Source organism: Brienomyrus brachyistius, chromosome 16 (assembly GCF_023856365.1).
Source record: "Brienomyrus brachyistius isolate T26 chromosome 16, BBRACH_0.4, whole genome shotgun sequence".
In the NCBI taxonomy this organism is placed as follows: Eukaryota; Metazoa; Chordata; class Actinopteri; order Osteoglossiformes; family Mormyridae; genus Brienomyrus; species Brienomyrus brachyistius.
Window position 1 is genome coordinate 17,385,363 of NC_064548.1, and position 24,989 is coordinate 17,410,351.

General features: G+C 41.8%; 1 protein-coding gene across 1 annotated transcript; it reads right to left on the bottom strand.

Moving 5' to 3' along the window:
* Positions 1–5,010: 5,010 nt before the first annotated feature.
* Positions 5,011–24,964, bottom strand: impg2a (interphotoreceptor matrix proteoglycan 2a). Its single transcript, XM_048979946.1, is given in 16 exon segments — positions 5,011–5,980; positions 6,513–6,723; positions 8,245–8,306; positions 8,308–8,462; positions 8,552–8,705; positions 11,969–12,071; positions 14,211–14,464; positions 15,359–15,379; positions 15,534–15,592; positions 17,674–17,835; positions 18,020–18,552; positions 18,712–18,758; positions 19,184–19,209; positions 19,433–19,599; positions 19,897–20,139; positions 23,955–24,964. Coding segments are annotated over 15 exon segments (2,325 nt in total). The 5' UTR covers positions 20,075–20,139; positions 23,955–24,964; the 3' UTR covers positions 5,011–5,787.
* Positions 24,965–24,989: the final 25 nt, after the last annotated feature.

Below are 24,989 nucleotides of genomic sequence, written 5' to 3' on the forward strand. Positions count from 1 at the left end.
TATGTTCTACATGAGGCTTAAAAATCCGGTATCCATGACTGGCCAAACGTATATTACGCTGTCACTGAGGCATTGAGATTCTGGCAGGTGGAACGGGTGGGGGGTCAGCTTGGACTCAAATTAAATGTTATTCTAATGCAGCTGCTTTAACAAACATCTGCAGTTGTAAGCGTTGCCTGAAGGGTTAACATAACAGCAGCCAGAGCGAGATCAGTAAGTGAGCGTAGGTTTACAAGAGGCCGACTCTTCTCCTCCATTTCTCCACAGTGCAGCCAACAATTCAGATTCATGAATGTGGATCGCTTGCAGAAATTAGGAAAGAATTTACTGTAAGTTAATGAAGAATTAAAACGTAATAGGTTACACATATCAACAGATGAGTGAAATGTGACAGACATTAGTATTAATATTAGTATTTCTTCAGGAATGACTTCAAATGTCCTTTTACTGACCTCAGGGATGAATCCAGGGAAAGGCAAGATGGGAAATTGCCCAGGGCCATCATGCCGTGTGATCACCCATCTGTGCTGCAGGCAGATTGACGTGCATGGGTCCGGGACAACGTGAAAATAGATGAAATTGGTGAAGTTAGCCTATGGATACAAGGGCTTTGAGTGGCACTAACCTATAAATTGTCCCATTAGCATGTTTACTGACTGACCTGCAACATTCTTGCTCAAGTGTTTATCTTTCAGAAAAAAAAAAAACAATGTTCATCTAGAACTTGGTGACTCTTTAATAAAACAATGTATTAAATAAGAGACCATTAAGAAAAGGCAGTAAAAAGTAACGTAAGAATGTTTTTAATGTACAAGGGAAAGGGCCACATATATGAAATACATCAGATCTCACAGTGAACATCTGCTTTACGGATGATATGAAAGGTCTCGTTGAAGGACATATATTGTCAACAGGCTAAAACATGGATTATGATGTATGATAACACATGGGGTTCGGATATCTCTGCACATTTTCACATTAAGAAGTTCCATTCATATGTCAAAATGTTAACATGCGCACGTTCCAAAAACATGAGAGAGCTAACATTCACAAGTCGGGAGTGGCTGAAACGAGGCCCTTTGGACCTTTTTTCTTAAACCATGATATTCACCTTCCTGAGGAGAGGCAGAGCTCAGCAATAATCATTCACCTCAAATAAACAAACGAACCGTTTCCTGGTGGACAGCTTCCAGATTGAGATTGTGCAGACAAGGGAAAGCACAAATGTTTTAATTCAAAGGGCGTCTGATTATTTGGCTTCTTTCATCATCGCTTTTGTCTGCATTTGTAAGATGTAAACTGACACCGAAAACAAGAGAAACACATGGCAGGTTTGCAAGACAGAAAGTTGGACCTGCACCAGATCTGCCAGCCATGAACATCCAGTGGTGAACAGACTTCAACATCTGGCAAACGCCGGAATGAGGGAGATGTTGTGTTTATGCTTTTTGCTTTGCAATTCAGCTTCCAAAACCACAGCGAAAAAGCTAATGGCCATTCAGCTCATTAATGCAAGACAAGTAATAATGACAATAATCAAAGCAATTAATCACGTCGAAAGAAAATTTCCAACGGACATTCGTCGTGTGATGGTTTCCTCATTTTCACAGCTGCAGATAACAGCAGAATTATATCGTATATCACACCACATTAAATAATTTACTTCGACAGTTATTAATGATAACCACAGGCTGTCCCCAGGTTACGAACAAAATCTGCTCCCTAAGTCTGTCTTTAAGTCAGATTTGTAGGTAAGTTGGAACAATAATAATGTAACAGTACATACTAATAGTGATAATAATAATAATTAGAATAATGTTAATAAAAGTACCTACATACAGTACTGCACTGTACCCCAAGCCGACGAACTGCTGAATCTTTTCGTTAGCACCACAAAGGAGTGCATGTATTCATTATTACGAACCATTTTATTTAACCCAAATTTCAATATAATAGGCTTCGCGGCAGTCCGTTCGTAAATAGGAGTTATCCATAAGTAGGACATTCTTAACCCAGGGACTGCCAGAATTTTGAATGTTACAATCAGAATTTAGCAAGCATTACAACTCCAGTCCATGATCATATATTATTTCGCTTGTCGGTACCCCGAGGCACGACAAACGTCTCCATTTTTAGGGTCACCCATAGGAACAAGGTTTGATTGCCCCATAACTTTAGTGGACAAATGAGGACTCAGGAAAGGCACTGACAACACAGTAACAAAGTATTTAGTGTGTGGAGGGGTTGCTCAGGGCACTAGTTCCCCATCCTTCAACTGGGAACAACATGAACCAAAGTCCCAGACATCAGGCGGATGAATTTCACAGACATGTACAGTGTGGAACATGGTCGAATGACTCACTGAAGCTTTGTGAAAATAAACTACTGACTGTAAAAAAAAAAAATTCTTGATATCTAGATGAAAAAGTAAGAATCAAAATTAAACTAAATATCCTTCACTTTCAGAATTGCTCGATACTATTTCAAAGATAAATTTTAAGTTTAAAAATCACAAGGCCCTTTATAAGTGCCACTGAAGAGGGAGATGGTGATGTTTAAGAAAGTGCTCCCCCATCCCGTCACTGTCCCCCGTGCTCTTGTGGAATGAATTAAGTTGTACAGAATATCCAGCTCGGACTGTGGCGTTAGTGTAAACAGGTTGGTAGTAATTAAGATGATTGTTTCACTGCAGCAAACAGGTTGACATCTTGGCACGAAGAAAACAATGGAATTCAACAGTGTAAATGAATCAAGCTGTTACGATTGTAATATTTGCATTTAGCTGAAACTTTCTTATTATACGAATAGTCCAGAACATGTTTCACATGAGTGATGACCAAATGAAAGGCAGAGTAAACTGAATTTAATGGACTTTCCTGAGTTGGTTCGCTCCTTATGCCATAACATGCTAACGAGAAACAGTCACACGAGGAGATACTAATAAGACTTCTAACGAAAAAACAAAATACCTTGTGGCTCACGCTTATAAAAGCTGTTTGCGGTGGGCCTCCGAGGGACTGCTCTCTCCTCGCACACTCAGGGTCCTGTAAGGAAACAAGAAGGCCTCACTCTTTGGTCTATTGGTCAATTGGTTCCCTCAGACGCAACCTGAGGAACCAAATACTTGACCACTTCAGGTGGGTCACAATACGAACATAAATAACGCCCTTGTCTTCCCGTCTCTCTGCTCCTTCTCCTCAGTTCAAAGTCCGTCCACTCCCAAAATCATCTGGGTTTCTAGTTGGACTCACTTTTGGGTCTTTGTTCCGAGTTCGGAAGCGTCTCCTTCAGAACTTTACCCAAATCTGTCTGTGCTGGTTTCAGGTACGGCTTTTCCCTTTCATTGTTTACAGCTGGTGGGGAAATTAACCTCAGGTCTGGGGTTAGTGATATTTTCGCCTGGAGTGCTATGTGTCCAGAATATAAACGATATGAATGGCTAAAGGCAATCGAGTTTCTCCTTTTTGGACACGACGGGGTCTAAGGAAGGGATGTTTCAAGGTGACACACATATCAGTGACATTTTCATTGGGCCCCTCCTAGGTGTGTTCAACCGATCACAAAAAAAAACCCTTTTATTTCAGTTCCGCTTGGCTAGTTTGGTCATATAAATCTCCCAGAAAATGCTGTAAAAATAAAATATGTAAAACTATAAAGAATGATTTTTCCGTGAATGGGAATAGGTCAGAAAACAAGGTTTATGCCCGACCAAAATTTCTGCCTGCCCTCCCAAATCATGCCAGCCCTGTACCGAACCTGTTCTTGGACCCTAAAACTGAAACAAAGAGAGGACAACCAACCGGTGCCAAGAGATTGGTGGGCAACTCTGAAACGTAATAAATCTCTGGAATTGAATACATGTTCTGATATTTAAATATTTAAACATTTGTTTTGCTATTTACTGCATAATGCAATGGTCCGTGGTCCTGCTCCAACCATCACCGCATCATTTCAGAACTTCAGGTCCATCCTATTATTATCCCTAAATAACCTTAGGCCTAAATGCCTTTACCCCTAATTTTCTTTTGGTATTTTATTCTTTTCGGTTTCTGCACAGGCAGCAGGAGTAGAGAATGGAAAAACAGACACATATTTTCTAGTCCGGGTAAAGAGAGAGGAGATATATATCAAGGCTGACACTTTACCTTTGGTCTATATCTTTACATTAACTTTTTCATCCAAAGTAATATACAATTGATAAAGCAGGGCAAGGCTGTCCCTGGAGAAGCTGAAGTGAAGGATTGTGCTCACGGGATTTGTGAAACTATTCTGCCAACCGTGATATCTGAACCAGCAACCTTCTGATCATAGGCACAGGGTCCTAACCTATGGAACCACATACTGTACCTACTTGTTTGTAGCCTCCTGGCAGGTGAAATACGTCAATCAGTCTGACCCTGCAGCCCCCCCGCCCCCATTCCTCAAAGTCCCGTTATTTCACTGTGACATCAGACTCACTCCTGGCACTACAAACTGGCAGTCCATAGTGTACATCTTGAGTATCTGACCCTGAATTTTCTGCAGGGATGAGGAGAACACAGAGGTTAAGGAATGGTGTACAGGAAACTCCTACAAGAACAGAAGGGAAAAAGGTCAGGGCCTTCACTGTGCAGGCAGATTCCGAGAACTGTGTGGTGCATTTCTGTTGAATGAATGACTGCTATATTATTGCTGTTGGTTTTCTGTCCACTTGTATGTACTTGAATATGGTACAATTCTGTGCCCACAATCACAAATGAATCAAGCACAAATCAATCAATATATACACACACCCAATCTGTAATACTTTTCTAGACAAGGAGTAAAAACTTGAAGATAATAGGTGTTCTATGGCATAGGATTATGCCGAACGAGTTAGAACCTTCCATTCACATTTCTGCAGTATGGGGCTTAACAGGCTCTTTACGCAGCTCCTGAACAGGGACTTCACAGCCAGTGGGGTTACCTGAATAGGGACTTCACAGTCAGCAGGCTTACCTGAACAGGGACTTCACAGCCAGTGGGGTTAACCGGAACAAGGACTTCACAGTGCTCATAAAAGTTCGGGTAGTAGTGGCTGCCCCCTGTGCCAATGTCACTCTCATACGCAGGGTTATACTTCATGAGCCCATAAATGGATAACATGCCCTCCCTGCGAGTGGAGAGAAAAAGCACTGCTCCGTGACACAAAGTCCGGATACCACAGTATGAAAGAGCGATGGTAAGGATGTAAGGGCAGCAAAACACACGTTTACACACAGACAAATGACATACGTGCCCCAGCAATCTGCCAGGGTGCCACAACGAAAAAAGTGCAGCAGATGAAAAAAGTTCAGGTCAGTCAGTCATCACCCTTTTCATGACACCCTCCCATTACATAACAGTAACCTTAACATGTATCAATTTACAGCTGTTAAGGTACTTGGTGTGCAGCAGAATTAAAAGTTATTCAGGTCATAAGAAAGTCGTAGTTAGAGCATACAAACAGTAGTAAGTCATGTGAATGCCAAACCCAGACGGCTCGAATAAATGACATTACATAAGGGTACAGCTTACAGCTGGAGTAAGCATCTTATCCATCATTCATGTCATACGATAGTCTGTGAGGGCAGGAGGCCACTAGACTCATCAATCCTTTCCACTAAAAACTTTATTTGAAGACAAAGCAAGAATAAAATATGGATATTATTTTATTTCTGTCACTGTTCAGAAATTTTGCCAAGTCGGTGGCCAAGGGTACAAGAAAAGGTCTTCATGAGCAGGAATGAACCCCTAAACGTGTATTTCCTGTGAACGTGACACATGTTCTCACCTGTGGGGGTCCTCCACCTCCATCTTTTCATACTGGTGACGCAGCGTCTGAGCCAGGAAGAAAATGAGGGTGGAGGCAGGCAGCAGGAGCCCGAACATGGAGACGATGGCGATTCCCACCACCAGGGGCTCTAACATGTATTCCTCACAGTGCTTATCCCAGGACCACCAGCTCCCCCACATCCGGCACCTGGACAAAAGGGGCGGGGCATCAGCACGGTCCACACTATACTGTCACACACGCACCATCCGTGTCCAAGTATCAATACATTGTACTGACATCTCTCATTCTTCTTAACATATAAAAATGTCACAGACTCTTGGATCCCAGTGTGCTTATAAAACCTAGTATAACAGACAGCTGCCTCAGTCGTGTTATAGACATGCGGACATTAACGAATTATTTACTCTTAAAGCGTGTAATTAATCTCCTAAATTTATATGTTCGGCAGAAAATGGAAACCAGATTTTCACAACCAATCAAACCTGAAACCCAGACAGTTTTATTTTACAACTTGCTTTCTTGTGTGCAATAAAATTTCATTTAATTAGTTAACAAATCCCCAAAAACCTTTAGCAGGATAAGCAGTGAAAAGATGGATGGATGGATGGATGGATGGATGGATGGATGGATGGTTTACAAATGCTACCTCTAATGAGACTCCTCCACAATGACCCACGATTAGAGAAAGCAGGTTAGGTAAACAGGCCCCCGTGCCTACCTACAGACAGCCCCCTGGCCAGGAATGATGTCACACCTCCTGTCATTGAAGCAGAAGTCCTTCTGAAGCTCGCAGATACTCTGGCAGGGCAGACCATCCAAACTGAAGTAGCCGGCATCGCAAACGCACTCCGGCTCACCTGATCACTGGTTCACCACACATCTGGAGAATTCATTGCACATCTGGAACTTGCAGGGGTTTGCCTCTTCACCTGTCAGTCAACGACATGCAGCATTGGATCAAGCAGCTTATCAGTCTCCGTGCAAATTATCTTCGTAATTCCTTTTTTATTTTTACGGGAAACCAGATGACGGGTGTGATTAACGCTTAGTTCAAGCAGGTGCAGACACAGAAATGTTTGGCCCCAAAACCATGAGGAGCTTCAAACACCACACAAAATTCATCCATCCATTTTCCAAACTGCTTATCCTACTGGGTCGCGGGGGGTCCGGAGCCTATCCCGGAAGCAACGGGCATGAGGCAGGGAACAACCCAGGGTGGGGGGCCAGCCCATCGCAGGGCACACTCACACACCATTCACTCTCACACACACACACCTACGGGCAATTTTAGCAAGTCCAATTAGCCTCAGCATGTTTTTGGACTGTGGGGGGAAACCGGAGTACCCGGAGGAAACCCCACGACGACATGGGGAGAACATGCAAACTCCGCTCACATGTGACCCAGGTGGACTTGAACCTGGGTCCCAGAGTTGTGAGGCAACAGTGCTAACAGAATGTAGTGCAGACCTGAGCAACGAACCGTCGCTGGTTAACGTGTGTCCCAGAGAGTTATTTTTACTAAGCCATGAGACCATGAAAATAAGAATAAAAAAAAAGCTTAATCTTCAAATCAATGAAGATGAACACATTTCTGTCCAAAGATGTTTTGGTTGAATTGATAACAAACATGCAAGTTAAACATGAAAAATGCACCAATTCTATTGAAATCTGTATGTATTTTCAAAAAGGCAAAGATACAATGCAACAGGTTACAGTTATTACTGTAGCTTTCATGAGAGATGAAAATAATCATTAAAAATGCCGCCTGCTGACAAGGCGAAGCTGGGATTTTACTCCCCTCAGATAAACCCAGACCTGCTTCAGACTTACGTGACCCGGAAGCTAAGCTTCATCTCAGTGAAACTCCAGTGATGTTTTCATTCAGTAAATTTAACCATCATTCATCACCAGCTCCACCTCAAACTGAAACACTTGGCTGCTTTTTCATGGATAGTCCCATCTGGGCCGAAGATGTGGGAACATTTCTGAAATACTTAGGCCTTCCACACTTAGAGTCACCATAACGAATTCTTTAAAGTATGTTCACGGTTTCATGACATTTTGAAAGCATTTAAAATTACTACTCAATAATAAACAACATATCCGCATGTATTTCTAAACCTTTTCAAGGAAAAAAAAAAAGTTGGTTTTTTTTTGGTTTTTAAAAGGTATCGATTGGTTAAATCATAATGCTGTCCATAGACATTTACTGCTATGAAGAATACATGACAAGAATAGTCTTCATGTACAGAAGATCTCAGGCTCCCCCTTTGGAAATTGAGCCATATGGTCTGTGATCTTTCATTGGCTGTAAATGAATGAACAAACAAACCAACTAACAAATAAGACAGATACATAGACAGACAGACAGAGATAAATAGATTGATAGATTGATAGATTGATTGATTGATTGATTGATTGATTCATTCATTCATTGGTAATGTTTGTACCTGACTCCACAGCCAATGATGATTTATCAATGGCAAGGTTCATTGTCTGATAGGCAGTGTTACAGTTCCACCAGGATGAGATGAACAGCATTGCTGATGCCTTGAGGCACCGGTCTGGCAAATTTCATTCTACTATTAACCAAAACACTGCCATTCCTGAAGTTGAGGGTCTCGAGGTCTTGAAAGTGGCTAAGATTGGATTGCAGGTAAGGTACAAGCTGTGAAACAGTGGAAAACATTGTTTTGAGGGTTGACAAGTGACACCCATTTAAAAGATAAACTAATAAATATCTGCAACATACTTTACCAATTCACGGAAGCTCTGCTCTAAAGCTTTGTACTCAGATGAGCTCTTGTTAAACAGAAGTTCGGAGAACATCATGTTTATGACCCTGAGGCTGAAGAACACTGTTAGTGACTGTCCCATAGTATTTGGCTCAGAGATGCTGACCGTGTCATTTCTTTGGGCAGTCCCGGATGAGTATTCACCATCATACTCAAGTACTTGGAAGGATGCATCCGAATCAGCAGAACTGGAGATGTCTAGCTCATATGTATCAGTTTTCGGCTGACTCATGTAATCAAATGATCCAATATGTGGTGTAGGATTTAAGGCAACAGGTTCTGCTACGATGTTGTTCCCCACTGTTTTTGCATCAATTGGTTATTCATTGTCTAGCAATTCAGTGTTAGACCTGAGTGTTGGTTGATAAAATGGATTTATATCAGTATTATACATGCCGGTGGTGAGTAGATGTGTTTCTAGTAGGGCATGTCTCCCACGGAGCTCCTCTTCTGGTGCTTCAGGAATGCCCTCCAGCAGATCATCAGAAGAGAAGTGATAATCACTTTCAAAACTAGCGATATCACCAAAAAAAGAAATCTCAGTTTTCTTGTCTGGTAAATATGGAGATGCAGTAAACACCTTTGGGAATGACAGTAAATGGGCTGATCCCTCAAGAGGGAATTCGCCAGATTCTTCAGACATTTGTCTGGAAGGAGACTCTCTTTCCAGGGAAAATGGAGTGGACAACGGAATGTTCAGCACTTCTATGCCCGGCTGCCTGTTTGTCATCACCAGATGGACTTCATCTTCAGCTACACGGATGTGTCCATTCCCACTTGATTTAGACGGGGTATAGCTGGCAGGGAATAGGGACTCCATCCTCAATAAGCTTTCTGGGGCATCCAATGAATTTTCTATGCCGACTACATTTGTGAAATCTAAGCCGGCACATGTTGCTTCTGAAGCAGGAGTTGGCATGCTGGTGATGGATGGCACCTTCATGTAGTGTTTAGGGTACATACCAGAGGCTTCCACAGACGGCATGGAGGGCTCCACTGCTAATGTTTCTGAAGTCAGTGCCACAGGAGACCGACTGGTGCCCATGAAGTCAGGCTGAGTGGTAACTGTTGGGCTCATCTGGATTTCACTCAAAAAACGTGTGGTCTGATGTCTCGTCTTGATCAGGTTCTTGAATTATAACAACCGTTTGCATTGCGGAGTCAAAATTTTCCTTTAAGACAGACGTCCAACTGTCAAAAACTTATGGAGATTCCATGAAGATTCCTTTCTCCTCTATTGACTCTCTGTTATGCTCAGGTGATGAATTATTGTTCACAATAGGCTCTCTGGAGTCCTCGAGTCCCACACTGACAGTCATGGAAAAGCATGAGCTGGCCTTACGTTCACCTTCAGAGGAGCCTGATCCAAGGCCAACGTCCAGTGTGCTTTTTCTGTGTTCTGTTACTTTTCATACCAGGAGATACCATCAGGGGAACGAGGGAATCAACAGCAGGGCTAACTTCAGGCTCCGCTATACTGATCACAGAGCCATCAGTGCTGATCTCTGTCGGGCCGAGAAGGGCTCCCTCTTCTTCAATACCACCCCTTTCTAAAAACAGCATCCAGAAATTATGATAAAAAATTACGTTGCCTTTTAGCTTCCATAGAAACATAGTAGACCGTCCTGTTACACACTTATAAAGTCAGAATGGAATTTTACCCGAATATTTTTATTAGTTAAGCATGTACATAAAATTATAGTTTTTCATAATATTTCGCCGTAACGTCTGAGTGAAATTTCAGTTCCGTGTTGTTTATGCCCAATGAAGGAAGGAAAATTCCGTTTTTATTTTTTTTTCCAAAAATAGAACTAAATAAGTATCCTTCACTCCAATAGAAACTACAGCATAGGAAATACTGAATATTAGGTGAAGGTCCCTTTTAGTTTTATGAAGTGGTCAGGTCATATATTTTTATCAATGCATAGTAGTGTGTTGAATGTGTTTGTGTGCATGCTTGCTTCATTTATTGCACAGACCAAGAGCTGCTCACTGTTAGCATCTCGCACAGAACTGATGTAGCATGCTTTCACGTCAAGCAGCGTATCAAAAAAATGTCGAGGGAGCTGATTGGGGTTCTCCTCTGAAACAATGACTCCATTTGTCCGGGAGTCCAGAGAGCCCGTCTTTATGTCAGAAAAGTCCATGTGGTCAAAAAGGAAGTTATCCTTTCCGAAACCACTGACTAGTACATTGTTGCTGTTGAGCTCCTGCCTGGGCATGTCTGCTGAGTGCTCAGCTGCAAGTACCAAGTCCTGGGACACCAAAGAGGAAGATGTTGTTATAGATGCACAGCTGTGTAACTCTACAAAACAATAATTTAATATTTAATCTCCATAATATTGTGTTTTTGTGTTGTGCATGTGTTTCTACAGTATTTTGTCTTTTATTTGGCTGTATTTATATGCATCATATATGACATTTGTAAAAAATTTTCATTTGTAAACTGTTGCATTCATGCACTCGAGAGCTGATTGATATCAAGGGCCAGGAACAAGCATACAATTGGAGGCCAGTGTTTTTCCACAAAGGATGTATATTAAGGGAATGTTTGCTGACTACCAATAGAAATCACAATGCTATAACAGTAATGAGTAATGTAAAAGGCACACAGCTTTGTTACAAGTGATGATGACAGATTGTGACAAGTGCATTTTTGCAAAAATTTTAATGCAGAGGCTTTTTATACAAGGAAAGGTATCACAGAGCTGGATTAGTTAGGACTGTCTTTTCTCTGCCTGAATGAAGTAAAGTTACCTTTAATCAAATGCAAGTAAATACGGAATAACACATTTATGCCGACAAAGAACATTGACTTACAGGTGTAAAATTCCGCCATATGTATTTATAAAGATCAACTTCAACACACAAATACACAAATATATTCTACGCTACACAATGCCAGTTCATGTGTGATTACCTTTACATGAAATCAGCACAGAGTATATGTTATGATGATGATACAGTTATGATAAAGTAATTACATACCATACTGTATCTCGAGCCAAGAAACTGCTGAAGCCAAGTAATGTTTTAATGAGCGTCACAAAGTAGCACATGCCTTTGTAATTACAAACCATTGTACTTAAATCATATTTTTAATATTATAGGCTTTATGCTAATCCATTCGTCAGTATGAGTTGTCTGTAAGTCAAATGGTATTAAACCAGGGGGCTGCCTACACTCATTTTAATCTAATTACTATAGGACAAGCTATTCAATGAAATCAACTGCAATATCATCAAAATATGCATTAATTGTGTTTTTGAATTTAAAATATGACATTTTCTTTCAACGGTCAGCCTTTTAATGGCTATTTCTGGATGATGCAACAGAACACAGAAAGGCCTTTGGTTTTGTAGCTACCAGCACATATCAAGGTGGAATCATGTTGGCTGGGGATGCCCCATCTCTCACCATGAAGTCATTGGAGCTGACTGGTCCACCAGTTGGTCTAGATGCACCAGAGAACACAGTCCTAACTGTAAATAAGAGTGAAAGGAGATCAGACACAAGGACATGTCATTAAGCAACATGTTTCACACACGAGATACAATTCATATCATTAGCATTGATATAATGGATGAACGTCTTTAATAACATACTCTACTTATGGATTCAGTAACGAATCTCTGTGCTAAGTTTCCAGTGGAACACAAGTTAAGTTCTAGCTGAAAAGGTAAGGAAGCTGAATACAGTCCCTGACACTCGGTCGCCCAGAGGAGGATGGGGTCCCCTTCCGAGCCTAGGTTCCTCTCAAGGTTCCTGCTAGAGGGAGTTTCTCCTTGCTACTGTCGTCTCAGGCTTGCTTGGTGGGGGTTCGGGGCAGTAACAGTATATGTAAAGTGCTTTGTGACAATGACTGTTGTTAAAAGTGCTATATAAATAAAATTGAATTGAATTGAATTGGCACCTTTGATGAAAATGAGCAAAAAAGTCTCTATTGTTTATTAGTTTGATCTTCCATTCTATTTATGAGAGAAATCTAACTTTTCAGTGAGGGGAAACGAATCAAAGAAAACTTACATTTTTTTTTCGTCACAATGATTGGAACTTTCTTACGAATGAAATATAATTACCATATGTTCACATTCATATTTTATGCTTAATTTTTTTAGAAACTCTGCAGTGGTGATGCATGGCTTCCTGTTCCACTGAGGCATAAACAGCAGTTGACAAACATCAACATGAAAAAGACCAGAGGATGCACAAATCAAATAGCAGGACACTGACCTACATAAATCAGGCAATGACTATAAAAAAGCTATTAGAGCAATAATTTGAAGTTTTCAAACAACTGCACCAGTCATGAATCTGCCAAGGGGCAAACAGAGTCTTGTTTTGCTTCTACACAAAATGAAGAAGACAGTTCGAGAGGGAAATCTTCTACAAGGATCACAATTGGACAATTGCATACTATGGTTACCAAGTCTCCAAAACTACAATTAGACACCACCTCCATGCCTACAAACTATCTGGCCAACTTGCCAAAATGCTGTGCTGACGTCAAACAACAAACACAAGAGTTTGCCGAACATGACTGGAATTTTGATTGGAAGCGGGTTTTGTGGTCAGATGAAACAAAATTGCACTCTTTTGCAACAAACACCAGAGGTGGGTTTGGCGTAAAATAAGTCAGGGTCATGAAGAAGGAACCTGATCCCTACTTGTGAAGCGTGGCACTGGATCTGTGAGGCTGTGGAGCTGCTTTTCTTCCAAAGGCCCCGGTAAAATTACAGAATTTCTCTGTATTTGAGTGCAATATGAAGCTAATGAACAAATAGAGACATTTTTATTTTTCTTTCTTTTGAAAACACTTTTGAACACACTGTATTTGGAGTAAATGCATGCCGCTTCATATATGTGTGTCTGTGTACTTGACTGTTAAATTGTGTGCATTTAGTGTTTTAAATAAGATAAAGTACAGAGAGTATAATTTTTTCACCCCAATAACAACACAAAGCACACAACTAGATTCTCTTATATCCTTTCAATAAAAAAAAATGTGTTTTGGGTAAAATCCCGAAATCCTTCACTTTAAAACAAGCACAGATAAAGTAAGATAATTTCAGTCATTTTGATATTACTAGGTGATTATGGTTCAATCTGCATGCAAATCCCAAAACATCTATTCATGAAGACCCAGTTGTTACTCTGACACTCTTAATCATACTGAATGCAATTAACTTACTATCCAATTGCAAATTTCATTAAAGTTTCCTTACATCACTGTTAATTAGCAATAAGTAGCTGAGGTGTATGGTTTTCCCAACATGACCTCGTCTCAACAGCGCATAGCTGAAGAACTAGAAAATAGAAAAATTAAATTAAATTTAAAGAATCAGTACCAGTTCATATACCACAGCACTCATTAGGTAAACAAAAATCCTGCTTTCTTGGCTTATTTTTACTGGAATTATCCAGATTAAAAACTGGCTGTTTCAGCTAATGAACTACAATACTGGACAAATACTTAATCTCTCCTCCACAAAAAGTAAACTAGGCCAGTTTCTAAAGCTAAATGTGAGTTTATATGCCATCAATTACATTCACCTTCCACCTTTAGCCGTTGTTAGCACTGATCTCTACACAGCATGTGTTCCACACAGACGGGCACGTACCACTCTCCAGCTGCAGTGAGGACGCATCCACATCTAGCAGGCTGTTTCCAATTAGGTTCTCCTTGTACAGGGCCTCTGCGACGTAGTTGCGGAAATCTATCACAGTGTGGAACACTGCGGGGTGCTCATCCAGCTCGGGGTACGACTTCTCCACCGAATTTGATAGTAGGTCGTCGTAGTCTGTGGTCTCGTCGCCGATGTCCCCAAAGCTGACATCCAGGGTGATGGCATAGTGGACCATCACAACGTCTCTCCTGCCCAACAGCCACGAAGAAGAGCCCAGCTAAGCCACATCCCTACAGGACACGACCATCTGACCATCTAAATAAACCGCGTTAACGTTAAACACCTTCATGAAAGTATGGTCAGATGAGTTTTGCCTTTCTCTCACCTGTATTATTAAAGCCAGCCACCACAAAAGACCAGGCAGAACAGAATATTTTATGAGGCAGCTTTACACTCCTATATAAACACAGTTGAAAGCACAGGTGGTGTACAAGCACCACCGAGCTTACAAAATGCGTTCGCCATAGCGTGTGCCTGGAGGGTCCATGATTAAATGACTAGAAGAGGGACTTGGCAGCAGTAGTGCTGGACAGGATAGAAAACAGATAAGTCCTTCCAGCCTCTGCCCCATTAGAGATTTTTTTTCCTCCATTCATGGTATGAGTGCGGTGAGGTCACTGACAGGAAACAGGAATGTCATCACTGATCATGTGATCTGTATGCTCAATGGTGATTGACAGGAAGTGGGAGCATCATCACTGATCATGTGACCTGTATGCTCAGTGGTGATTGACAGGAAGTGGGAACATCATCACTAATCATGTGACTCGTATGCTAAATTGTGACTGGCAGAAAACTAGAATATGAGGTTACCTAAAGTATCAGCATTACTGGAAATCTGTGACGTGACTAATGGGTAACTCATCTGGTCCAGCACAGTGAATACCAAATGTAAACTGAGCACCCAACAGTGCATATCCAGATTAACAAGCCCAATTCAGATTTCATAACAAGACCTTCTGGGAACAGAGGCAACATGGGTGGCATTTATTAGATTGCACAAATGCAGACCATGTTCCCATTAAGCAAAGTCCAGCAGAGACTGAAATCAGCCCAATCAGACGTAGGTATTAGATGCTCACCCTCTGTAATTCTTCTGTTTCCTGTATGAAATAAAAAATAAAATGCATTTATTTGAGCACCTTAAATTAATTCAATTAATTCTGAAATAAAACTCTTGTACACGTACTTCCGTTCGTGATTTTCTGTAAGTTTTGGCTACATGTTTTGAACAGTTGTCCCAGCACCAGAACTTACCTGAATTCAAGTATGTAGATTTCTTTAAAACCAGGCAGCTTTTCAAAAGCATCTTCAATCTACAACATGAAGAGAAAAAAAAATGAGAAGGAAAAGGGAAACGTCCAAGAACTCATTAGTTTTATTTTTGGCAAATATGTGTCCTTCTGTTTTATTAAGTGCCTGTTTCGTGCTCTCGGCTGTCCGTTCGCCATGTGGAATAGGAACATAAGGCTTCGGGCCCCATCCTTGAGTGATTCTTGTTTTTCAGCAGCTGTCAGCCCATCTGTGGTAAGGTCAGAAAATAAGGGGACCTCCTGCGGTCTGGTCTCGCCATCATACATGTGACTGGATCGGGCTGGGAGTCCTCCTGCCATTCCGACAGGGACAACTGACTCACACCGGCAGTGTTTCCTGGCCTAGTGCTCCAGATGTGTGAGTGTTTCTTACATAAAGCTGCATTCAGACCCTTCTCGGGAAAACCTTGGGATGTGCAGCTGCCAGAAATGGAGGCCCTTGTCCAGCAATGGAAAAGTCTCCAGCCCACTGTCCTCAGACTTAAAAGGACGGTGATTCATTGCTCTCTGTGATTTGTGAATAATAGCATATACGACGTTCAAAAAGATCTGCCTGCATTACAACTGACTTTTTAACTTCTGTGAGTGATGTTGTTTTTGCATTGTTGACCTGTGCAATAATATACTGCAAAGGTTTGTTTTTCCATTACTACCATTTACCACTTCATACTACCATGAAATTTCAGCCCAGTGATATACCAAGAATCATTTAGCTCAGGGCTGGCTACCTCCCTGCAAAGCCATCTTAATATCTCACTCAGTGTTAGTTATAATATCAAGTGCAGATATGTTGTTTTTCAGACTGTTTTTTATAAACGTACCTGCACAGAACATCTGTTTTCAGTAAATATTGTAAATGCAAAATACAGAGTATTGAGTTCATAAATCCCATCATTTCTTACTGTTTTGACAGATTTGTTCTATGGGACCTAAAGTTGTCAGGAAAAATTTTCCTCAGAAATAAAAAAGTATTTTGTTATTTTAGTTTTACATGGGCTGTGAGAAAGGCCAACGTCTAGTAAGCCAATGAAACACACTAGTTAGGCTACTTCTAAGTAATACTGCTAGTACAGTGTTTCCCAATGCGGTCCTCCCGGACCCACAGACAGTCCACGTTTTTTCTCCCTCCGAGGTCCCTGCCAGACAGTCCAATTTTTGCTCTCTCTGAGGTCCCTGCCAGACAGTCCACATTTTTGCTCCCTCCGAGGTCCCTGCCACAGTCCACGTTTTTGCTCCCTCCGAGGTCCCTGCCAGACAGTCCACATTTTTGCTCCCTCCGAGGTCCCTGCCAGACAGTCCACATTTTTGCTCCCTCCGAGCTCCCTGCCAGACAGTCCACGTTTTTGCTCCCTCCGAGGTCCCTGCCAGACAGTCCACATTTTTGCTCCCTCCCATCTCTCGACCCATTCCTCGGGGATGCACGGCTGGTCCATGTTTTTGCTACCGGAAGCTGGGGAAACACTGTGCTAGTGGACAAATGGTGGTCTGATGGTTATGTGGGTGGTACCATTGCCTCAAACCTCCAGACCTCCTCCGTGTATATGTGAAGTTGGCATATTCTCCTTTTGTCAAGTGGATTTCCTCTGGTTTCTCAAAGACATTGACTTAGGCTATATTTAGACTGTGCGTGTGTTCTCCAATAGAATGGCATCCCAGCCATTCACCTGGGATAGTCTCCAGGCACCCCCCTGCAACTCAAAAGCGGGTAAATAGCTAGAAGATAGATGTACGCTAGTCTTTGTTACAGTACTTAGATGCTGCCTCATAAAATTAGAGTTACAACAACAAATAATGATAAGGAAGTCAGTTTTTTTTAAAACTATCGTAACCTTACAGTCAAAGCTCCAGCCCAAGGTCCTGAATGTAATGGAAAAACAAATATATCCAGCCTGGTCCTTGCTTGGCAAAACCATGGGGAAAATGGTAATAATATGCTTAAGAGCTTACGAGAGAAGTGAGTAGGCGATACGCTTGGAAAAGTGGACGAGGAGGAGGAAGAGAGGCAAGGTAAAAGAGTGAGAAAAGAGAAAGTGATAACAAGGATCATTAAACTATAGCTGAGAAGATGACCGGTAGTGTCCCACCTTCTCAGCAAACTGCTGAGCCAGGAGGCGGTACTCGGAGCTTGAAGGATCTCTCAGAGCATCGTCGTAGCTCTCCCCCTTCAGCTGGACGCTGAGCTCCACCAGCTGCTCCTCTCGGCGCTGCGCTGGCTTGCTGGCGATGCCGTCAATCTCATTAGTGATCTGAACACCGAGGGGATACGTCACACTCGCATGAACTGAGATGCATGTACACTACTACTCAATAGGGTTATGCACATCTGTGTCCTAATCCCATTTTTTTCTTCATGTCACTTAAATTCAGCCTTTTAACTATTTTCAGTGAGTGACTGATAACATTTATATCCATATTCCCCAAAGCCCTTACCATGTTTTCATCCTCTATAACACTTTCTGGACCGACAGTCACATCTTTGACAGTCATTCCTGGAGTTGCGATGACTGCTCCAAACTTCATTGCAGCCACGGCATTCTGTGTGGCTTCAGTAGTGATGTTCTGCATCACAACGGCTTCCCACGTCCCTTCAGATGTGACATCCTTTTGGGTGTTCATCTCAGGGACCTCAGAGAAGAATTTTTGGGTCACCCCTACAGTTTTTTCGGGGATGACCTCTGGAGAAACCTCCATGGTGACGTCAGGAATAACCTCAGAGGACATGACCAGACTACTTTGGGAGACGACCCTAACAGGCATCTCCTCTGAGTTGGTTCCAGTTCCATCTGGTGTAATTTCAATGCCAAGTTCCAGAGGACCATTTGGTATGACATCTTGTGTAACCACCACACCACTCTCCACAGTGAACCCCAACGTGTCATTTGGGGCACCTTCTGGTCCAGCTCCTAAGGTAGCTTTTGTGCTAATCTCTTTGGTGACAGCGACTGCCGCTTGTATGTTTTCATCTGCAAGTGGTAAAAAAAAAACAGATGAGAAAAGTACATAGAACATGGAATCATTACGCAAACAGTTTTAATATTACACATATAAAACTTGATCATAAAAGACATGAATGGTGCTATCAACTAAGCTCAATTCCTTTTACGCAAGCAGCACATACACACCTTCCTGGATGGTGCTTGTGGATTGTGGCTCCTCAGTGACCTCAGAACTGCAGAAGAGAAACAAGCAAAGTTAGGGTGAATAAAAGACTGCAGGTAAAACAGCTCTGGATGCTCCTTTGTGTACAAGAACTTGCATATGGGCATCTGTGAGCAGGCAGGTCCAGGTGGGTGGCTTGAGGTAGAGGAGGGTATAAGCAATGCAAGATTACATTCATCCCAGTGGGGGGTGAGTATACAATGTACACTATATGTCTGAGGTAGAACAGGTAAATCCATAATGACTCCTGAAGACATTTGCAGTGCTAGGGACATTATATTCACAGTATTTGGTATTTCTAAATAACCTGCATAAGCAAAACAAGCTATTCAGTCTTCATAACAGGCTACATATGTTCCTTAGGCCTGAGGACCACGAATTTGCCCAGTGTTCATACCAAGCAAGAAGCATAGTAAATGCAAGCAGAAATCTTACCGAAATGTTGCATTCACTGATATTCTCTGAAAAAGAGGAGCGATGCCTTAAAATCAAGCGATATCCAACTAGTAAGGGACATTATAGCATTAGCATGAAATTATTTATAATCCTCACTTGTAACTGGAACTGTGTCATTTGTCACTGTTTCTCAAACAAAGTTTGATTACTTTAATCCAGGCTTTAAGGTAATTTGGCATGTCACATCTTGAGTTGTGTGTATCGGCTCAGACATACCCCTCTACTCACCCTTTGCGCCAGGGATATATGCTCTTCTGATTCACTGAAGTTGGCTCCAATATCAAACGTGCTGAGAGTCCCTTCCAGGCAGATGCTTATCCAGAGGTTGTATTCACTCTGCTCCGGCAGGCGGTCCCAAAAGATCTTAAAGGCCTCCCACACTGTCTCCTGGCACACTGGAACATAATCGGAGAAAGAACACAGTCAACTCATCCAGTCTTATGCCAGGAGAACTTACCGGGAGGAATGTCGTGCAGATGGAGCATCAGCCTACACGCCTGTTCAGCGTTCTCCAAACATTAAGGGTCTCATTAGCATAATTTAATAAGGCCTAAGGATACAGCAATGAACTGTACCTTTTATGCGAGCTTACAGCATGTGATTGAAATGCCACAACGCAAAATTAACATTTTTTTTTGCAACTTGCCCTACCAATGTTATTAGGTAGCCTAAATATCAGTCCAGTAGCCTACCTCGCAGACGAAAATAATGCAGATGGTTTTCAAGAGCTTGCCGCAGACTCTCCTGCACACAAGGTTTAACTCCACTGGGAAACATCGCGTCGCGCTTTTGCCTGGAAATGACGCCTCTGCGAAGCAGCGTTTGGACGCTTTTCCGAGAACTCAGCTGACTCTTCGCTTCACTCTTCATTTCTTTCGTTCTACCGCTTCGTTTCAGTAGAAGGTCGTCGTCTTGGGAGAAGCCATGGGCAAAACCTGAAAAAGTCAGGAAATCACATTATAAAAAGTCTCAGTGCAAAGCAAATCAAACACGTCACCGCACTTGTAAGTACATACCTGAACGTAAATGCCCTGCCATAAGAAACAGAACAAGGACGCAAAAAGAGCATTTGAGTGTAAAATCCATTTTCCTGCAGTGGGATTTTCAAGTATTTCTTTAACAGTGATGTGCATTCAGTTACTTGTTAGATGATAAATAACCATCAGCATTGGTCCAGTTGACCTGGATCTCATAGCCTGGAATGTTTGGTAACACCGTTACTAATTGTACTCCAGAGGAGATCCTCATTAATAACTGGAAGGTGGCTGCGATGGATGCTGGGTTCAGCTCCCAGCTCAGGTGCGCAGATGGGCCCAGTATTCCCCCCCCCCCCCCCCCCCGCCTCTCTCTCTTTCTCTAATCCTCTTTGCTAAACCCATTAAAGAAGCTTAGATGCAGGAAATGCTCCTCAGATGGAATCACCCTGCAAACACAGCACTTTATTAAGTGTGATACTTAACAGAAATGTACAGTAACCTTAGCCACACTAGTTCTGCGTCCTTATAGGCCACTGACATTGAGCGGGTTGCTTTAACTAGTCATAGCGAATAAAGGGTGGATGTGGTGCAGGTGTTAACAGAATCTTCTTCACAGTCACACAGGGTGAGTGTTGTGAAAATGGGACACCTGGCAAAATGGAACAGCTAAACTTTGCAGTTAATATACGTGTTTAGTAATACTTGATTTTCTCTTCTATATAGTATTCAAGGGGCATTAATGCATTTAGAATGGTGTCAAGTTCAGATTCAAGACACTTAGATGATTTTTCCATCCATCCATCCATTTTCCAAACCGCTTATCCTACTGGGTCGCGGGGGGTCCGGAGCCTATCCCGGAAGCAATGGGCATGACGCAGGGTAGATGATTTTTCCAGAAAACAAATTTTCAGAAGGTGTCCCATTTTAATAAAACTCACCCTTTCCCCACGGGGACAATAAAGGATCGATTAATGATCGGTACAAAAAAAAAAAATTGTACTTGCATTACACAGATTACAGTACAGCATACTGCTTGCCTTCATTAAACACTTTTTTTGTTTCACAACGTCTGAGTTTTATCTCTATCTTTATACTATCATGGTAATCCAAATGTGTAGATTGTTACAACTACATCAGGGTTTGCTTTGGAAAACTTGGCAAGTCATATTTCACTGTGGAGTAAGATTTATTGTCGTGTACTGTATTATTCTGTCACAGTTTATTTAAATGTCTTCTCTAACCAAAACATTTCATACATCTTAACACAGAAACATTCTTTCAGTCAAGAAGGGTATGTTTATTTATATATTTCATAGCTTTTTATTTAATTAAAAACATACTTTTGTTCTACTACTGTTTGATAGGTATGGTGGCATTTCAGAAGACCATCATTCATCATGAGAAAAAAAGGTTAAAATTTATTCTGCCTATTCAGATGTAAGGTTCCTGTTTCAATGGAGAGCAATCTCCTTCCTTAAATCACTTGTTTTATCGACATTGGAAATCTATTGTGACAAAAAGGAAGAACTCTAAGTCATCCATGTTGCTAATCCCCCCAGACGAAATCTCTCTCCCAGCTACAGTATAAGGCACCTGGGTATGAAAGTTCTGGCAGCTGCTGTAAATTTTGGGGACCAGGTTGATACTGTGTAAGAAATAGTTTGATTAATGCAGATGCAAAACACATCCTGAGAAATTATAAACAAACTTCATAGTATTTTATGAAAAAAATGAAAAATGAAAAATGAAAAACCAAGACCATTGTACTAAATCCTTCAAAATATGAACAATAAATACGAAAAGGCACAGGATAGACCGATACACAGGTCTGTGGAAGGTGTGCACACATTTTCACTAAAATCTACAACCACAGATGAGTGAGAATTAATTCCATTAGTATATGCAAGATGATATTATATCCTGAAATGCACACGCCCCCACAAGGCATCCCAAATAACAATCTAACAGCAACAAGGTATCGACATGCCAATATAATAGGCATAATGATTATGCGCAATAGTCACATTTGCCAGTACCTAACAGACATTACTATTACTAGATGTTGAAAAATTCTCTGAAAAATTCTGTCATCCTCAACACACTATATGAACTAGACTGCTTGTATCACCAGGATCTACTTCTTGCGCCATCAGATTCAAAATCCTCACTGCCCAGAGATGCAGTGGATCAAGGCAGCTGGCAGAACCAGTATCTTTAATTCCCAATGAACTGTTTAGTCTAAAGTGAGTTATTTAAGCCACTTAAGGTCATTAACGAATTCTGTACAATGCATGGTCAGTGAAAAGCATGCAAAGTGTTTAAGTGTCGTTCAAGTGTCATGTGACCTGTACTCCTCATTTGGGCCAATGCTGGTATTACAATATCACACATGTTAAGGCTACGCAGTTATGTCCTCTAATACTGAGGGTCTTTGCTTATTCCAGGTATAATAAAGGGATTCGCCAAAGCCTGCTTGGATGAGGGAGGGAGGGTTAGCGGAAAATTGACAGAAGTCAGACCCCGGCTTTGTCGGAAGCAGCAAATCTGTCTAATCTCACAGTCAGACTGAGGATCAGATTATTCAGGCCACCATAATATAACTCAAGATCAGCCCAACTCAATGCAGGGCTTCTCTTATCGTCGACTCCCCTTGAGAACACAGTTTAAGCCAATTAGCATTTATTTGTTTGCGGGAGGCTGAAGTTCCCCTAAAACAGCTCTAATGACATCTGTTGGAAACACTGAACAGAACAGTTAAGTCATACTGTATGTATTCTCATGGAATATGGTTTTGGTTTTAGTCACAGCATGCAGCAGGTACGCAGCATGTCTGGGCCAACACAAAAATCAGCACGATTCAAGTGGTACAGAGAAAAGCTGAACTGCAACTCCTGGTTTCTTGACCAAAAATGGCAACTGGAAATCAGCATGTGTCATTTTTCATTTGTTTGGAGTTTCCAACCACTTGATTCCTAGCTGAGGCCACGGAAACACACATCGTATCTTTCCTTTTGTGATAAACACCACTTCCCAGCATGAAGAAGCTGCTTTCCGTGAGGTTCAAATCCTCCGTTCCCCTAAATTCCAGTCACAAGTCCCACCGGACTCAGGGGTACACAATCCCCTTCATGGATTTATAATCAAGTAGAAATTCATGGTTGCTACACCCTACGCACTATATTTCAAAGGAATTGGGAAAACGGTCATTCCCAATCCATTTAGAAAACTGCCCCATCTCCCAGACCTTTAACACAAATGTTAACCGCTATGCTAACCGCTAGGATCTTCATTGCTGCACAGACCAGTTGTCTGCCGACCCAACGCCAAGCGAGGGAACATCACAGTCTGACCTTAAATGTTTGAAGCATTACAGCTTCATTCGCTTACCCTGCCCTTAGAGAGAGACCACCTCGCAGCCTATTGCTCTATCCCAGGGGTGTCCAATCTTTTCCACAAAGGGCAGGTGTGTATGCAAGTTTTGATTGGCTGAAGAGTCCTCACACCTGGGTTTGAACACCTGACCTACAGCTTACCCCAAAACCTGCATACACACCAGCCCTTTGCGGATAAAACTGGAAACCCCTGCTTTATCCTTTCTGTCCCCAGTGTGAGATCACTGCACACACTCACCTCAGATTTGTGCCAAGAATTATTGTTATATTAGTCGGATAGAGCCTTTTATCCAAAGTGAACCTCTCTCACAGCCTCTTACATTGTTCACATTTGTGCATCAAAGTATTTTTATTGGGGGCTGCACAGCGGCTTGCAGTTACCTCTGGAGAGCAGGGTTTGAGTCTCTGCCTAGGGGAATGGGGTTTGCATGTTCGCCCAGTGTCATCACGGGGTTTCCTCTGGGTTCTCCAGTTTCCCCTTATAGTGCAAATGGTGAATCTTCAATTGCCAAATTGTCCATCGGTGAGAATAGTGAGTGTGTCCTGTGATGGGTTGGCGCACCATCCTGAGTTATTCCCCGCCTTGTGCCCATAGCTTCCGGGTAAGGTTGCAGACCCTCGTGACCATGCATAGGACAAGCAGGTATAGAAAAGTTATTTTCATGCATGCAAACGTTACTAAGGCTTGATATGGCTGTAACAATTTGTTGTAGTAAGGTAATAAAAATTTTTTATTTTATTTTGGTTTCATTTACTGCTGAATCATGACTGTCAAATGTCCAAATGAAGTACTCTACCCTTTCAAAGTACAGGGATTCATACAGAGAATATGAATGCACTGTACACTCAGTACTGAAGGGGTGCTTTTTAAAAGTACCAATTCCGAAATACCCATACATGACTGACTCTAATATCGAAATTTCAAAAGAATCTGCATTCACTACATTCTCCCTGGAATTTATATACATACCAAGAGAGAAAGGTCTTCTGTTAGTAGGGCTTTCAGTAAAGGATGCCAGTTACTGTTCTGGAAAAGATGTTCTAAATTAAAACGGGAAACTTGTTAGCCTTGTTACTATCAAATATCTAAACTGGTGCAACGAGTTGAAGAGCATAAAAGCGGAGACGAGCGCTGCCACACAGCAGCATTTCCTCACAAGGACAAGGTCCTTAGATCATACTACACCTGATCCAGCCAAAACTGCCGCTATTTGCTTTGGATCAGGAAAATAGGGCGTGTCCACGTTCTCTTTTATAGGCTGTACTGTTCGCCAGTCTCTCTAAAAACAATCTATAAAACTATTTTTAAAAAACCGAAAGAGCGTTTTAAACTTCTTTCACAACTCTCTCTCACTCTTTAGCATGAAATTTAACCATGAATCATCTGTTATTAGTGTTATCAACATTAGCAAACTG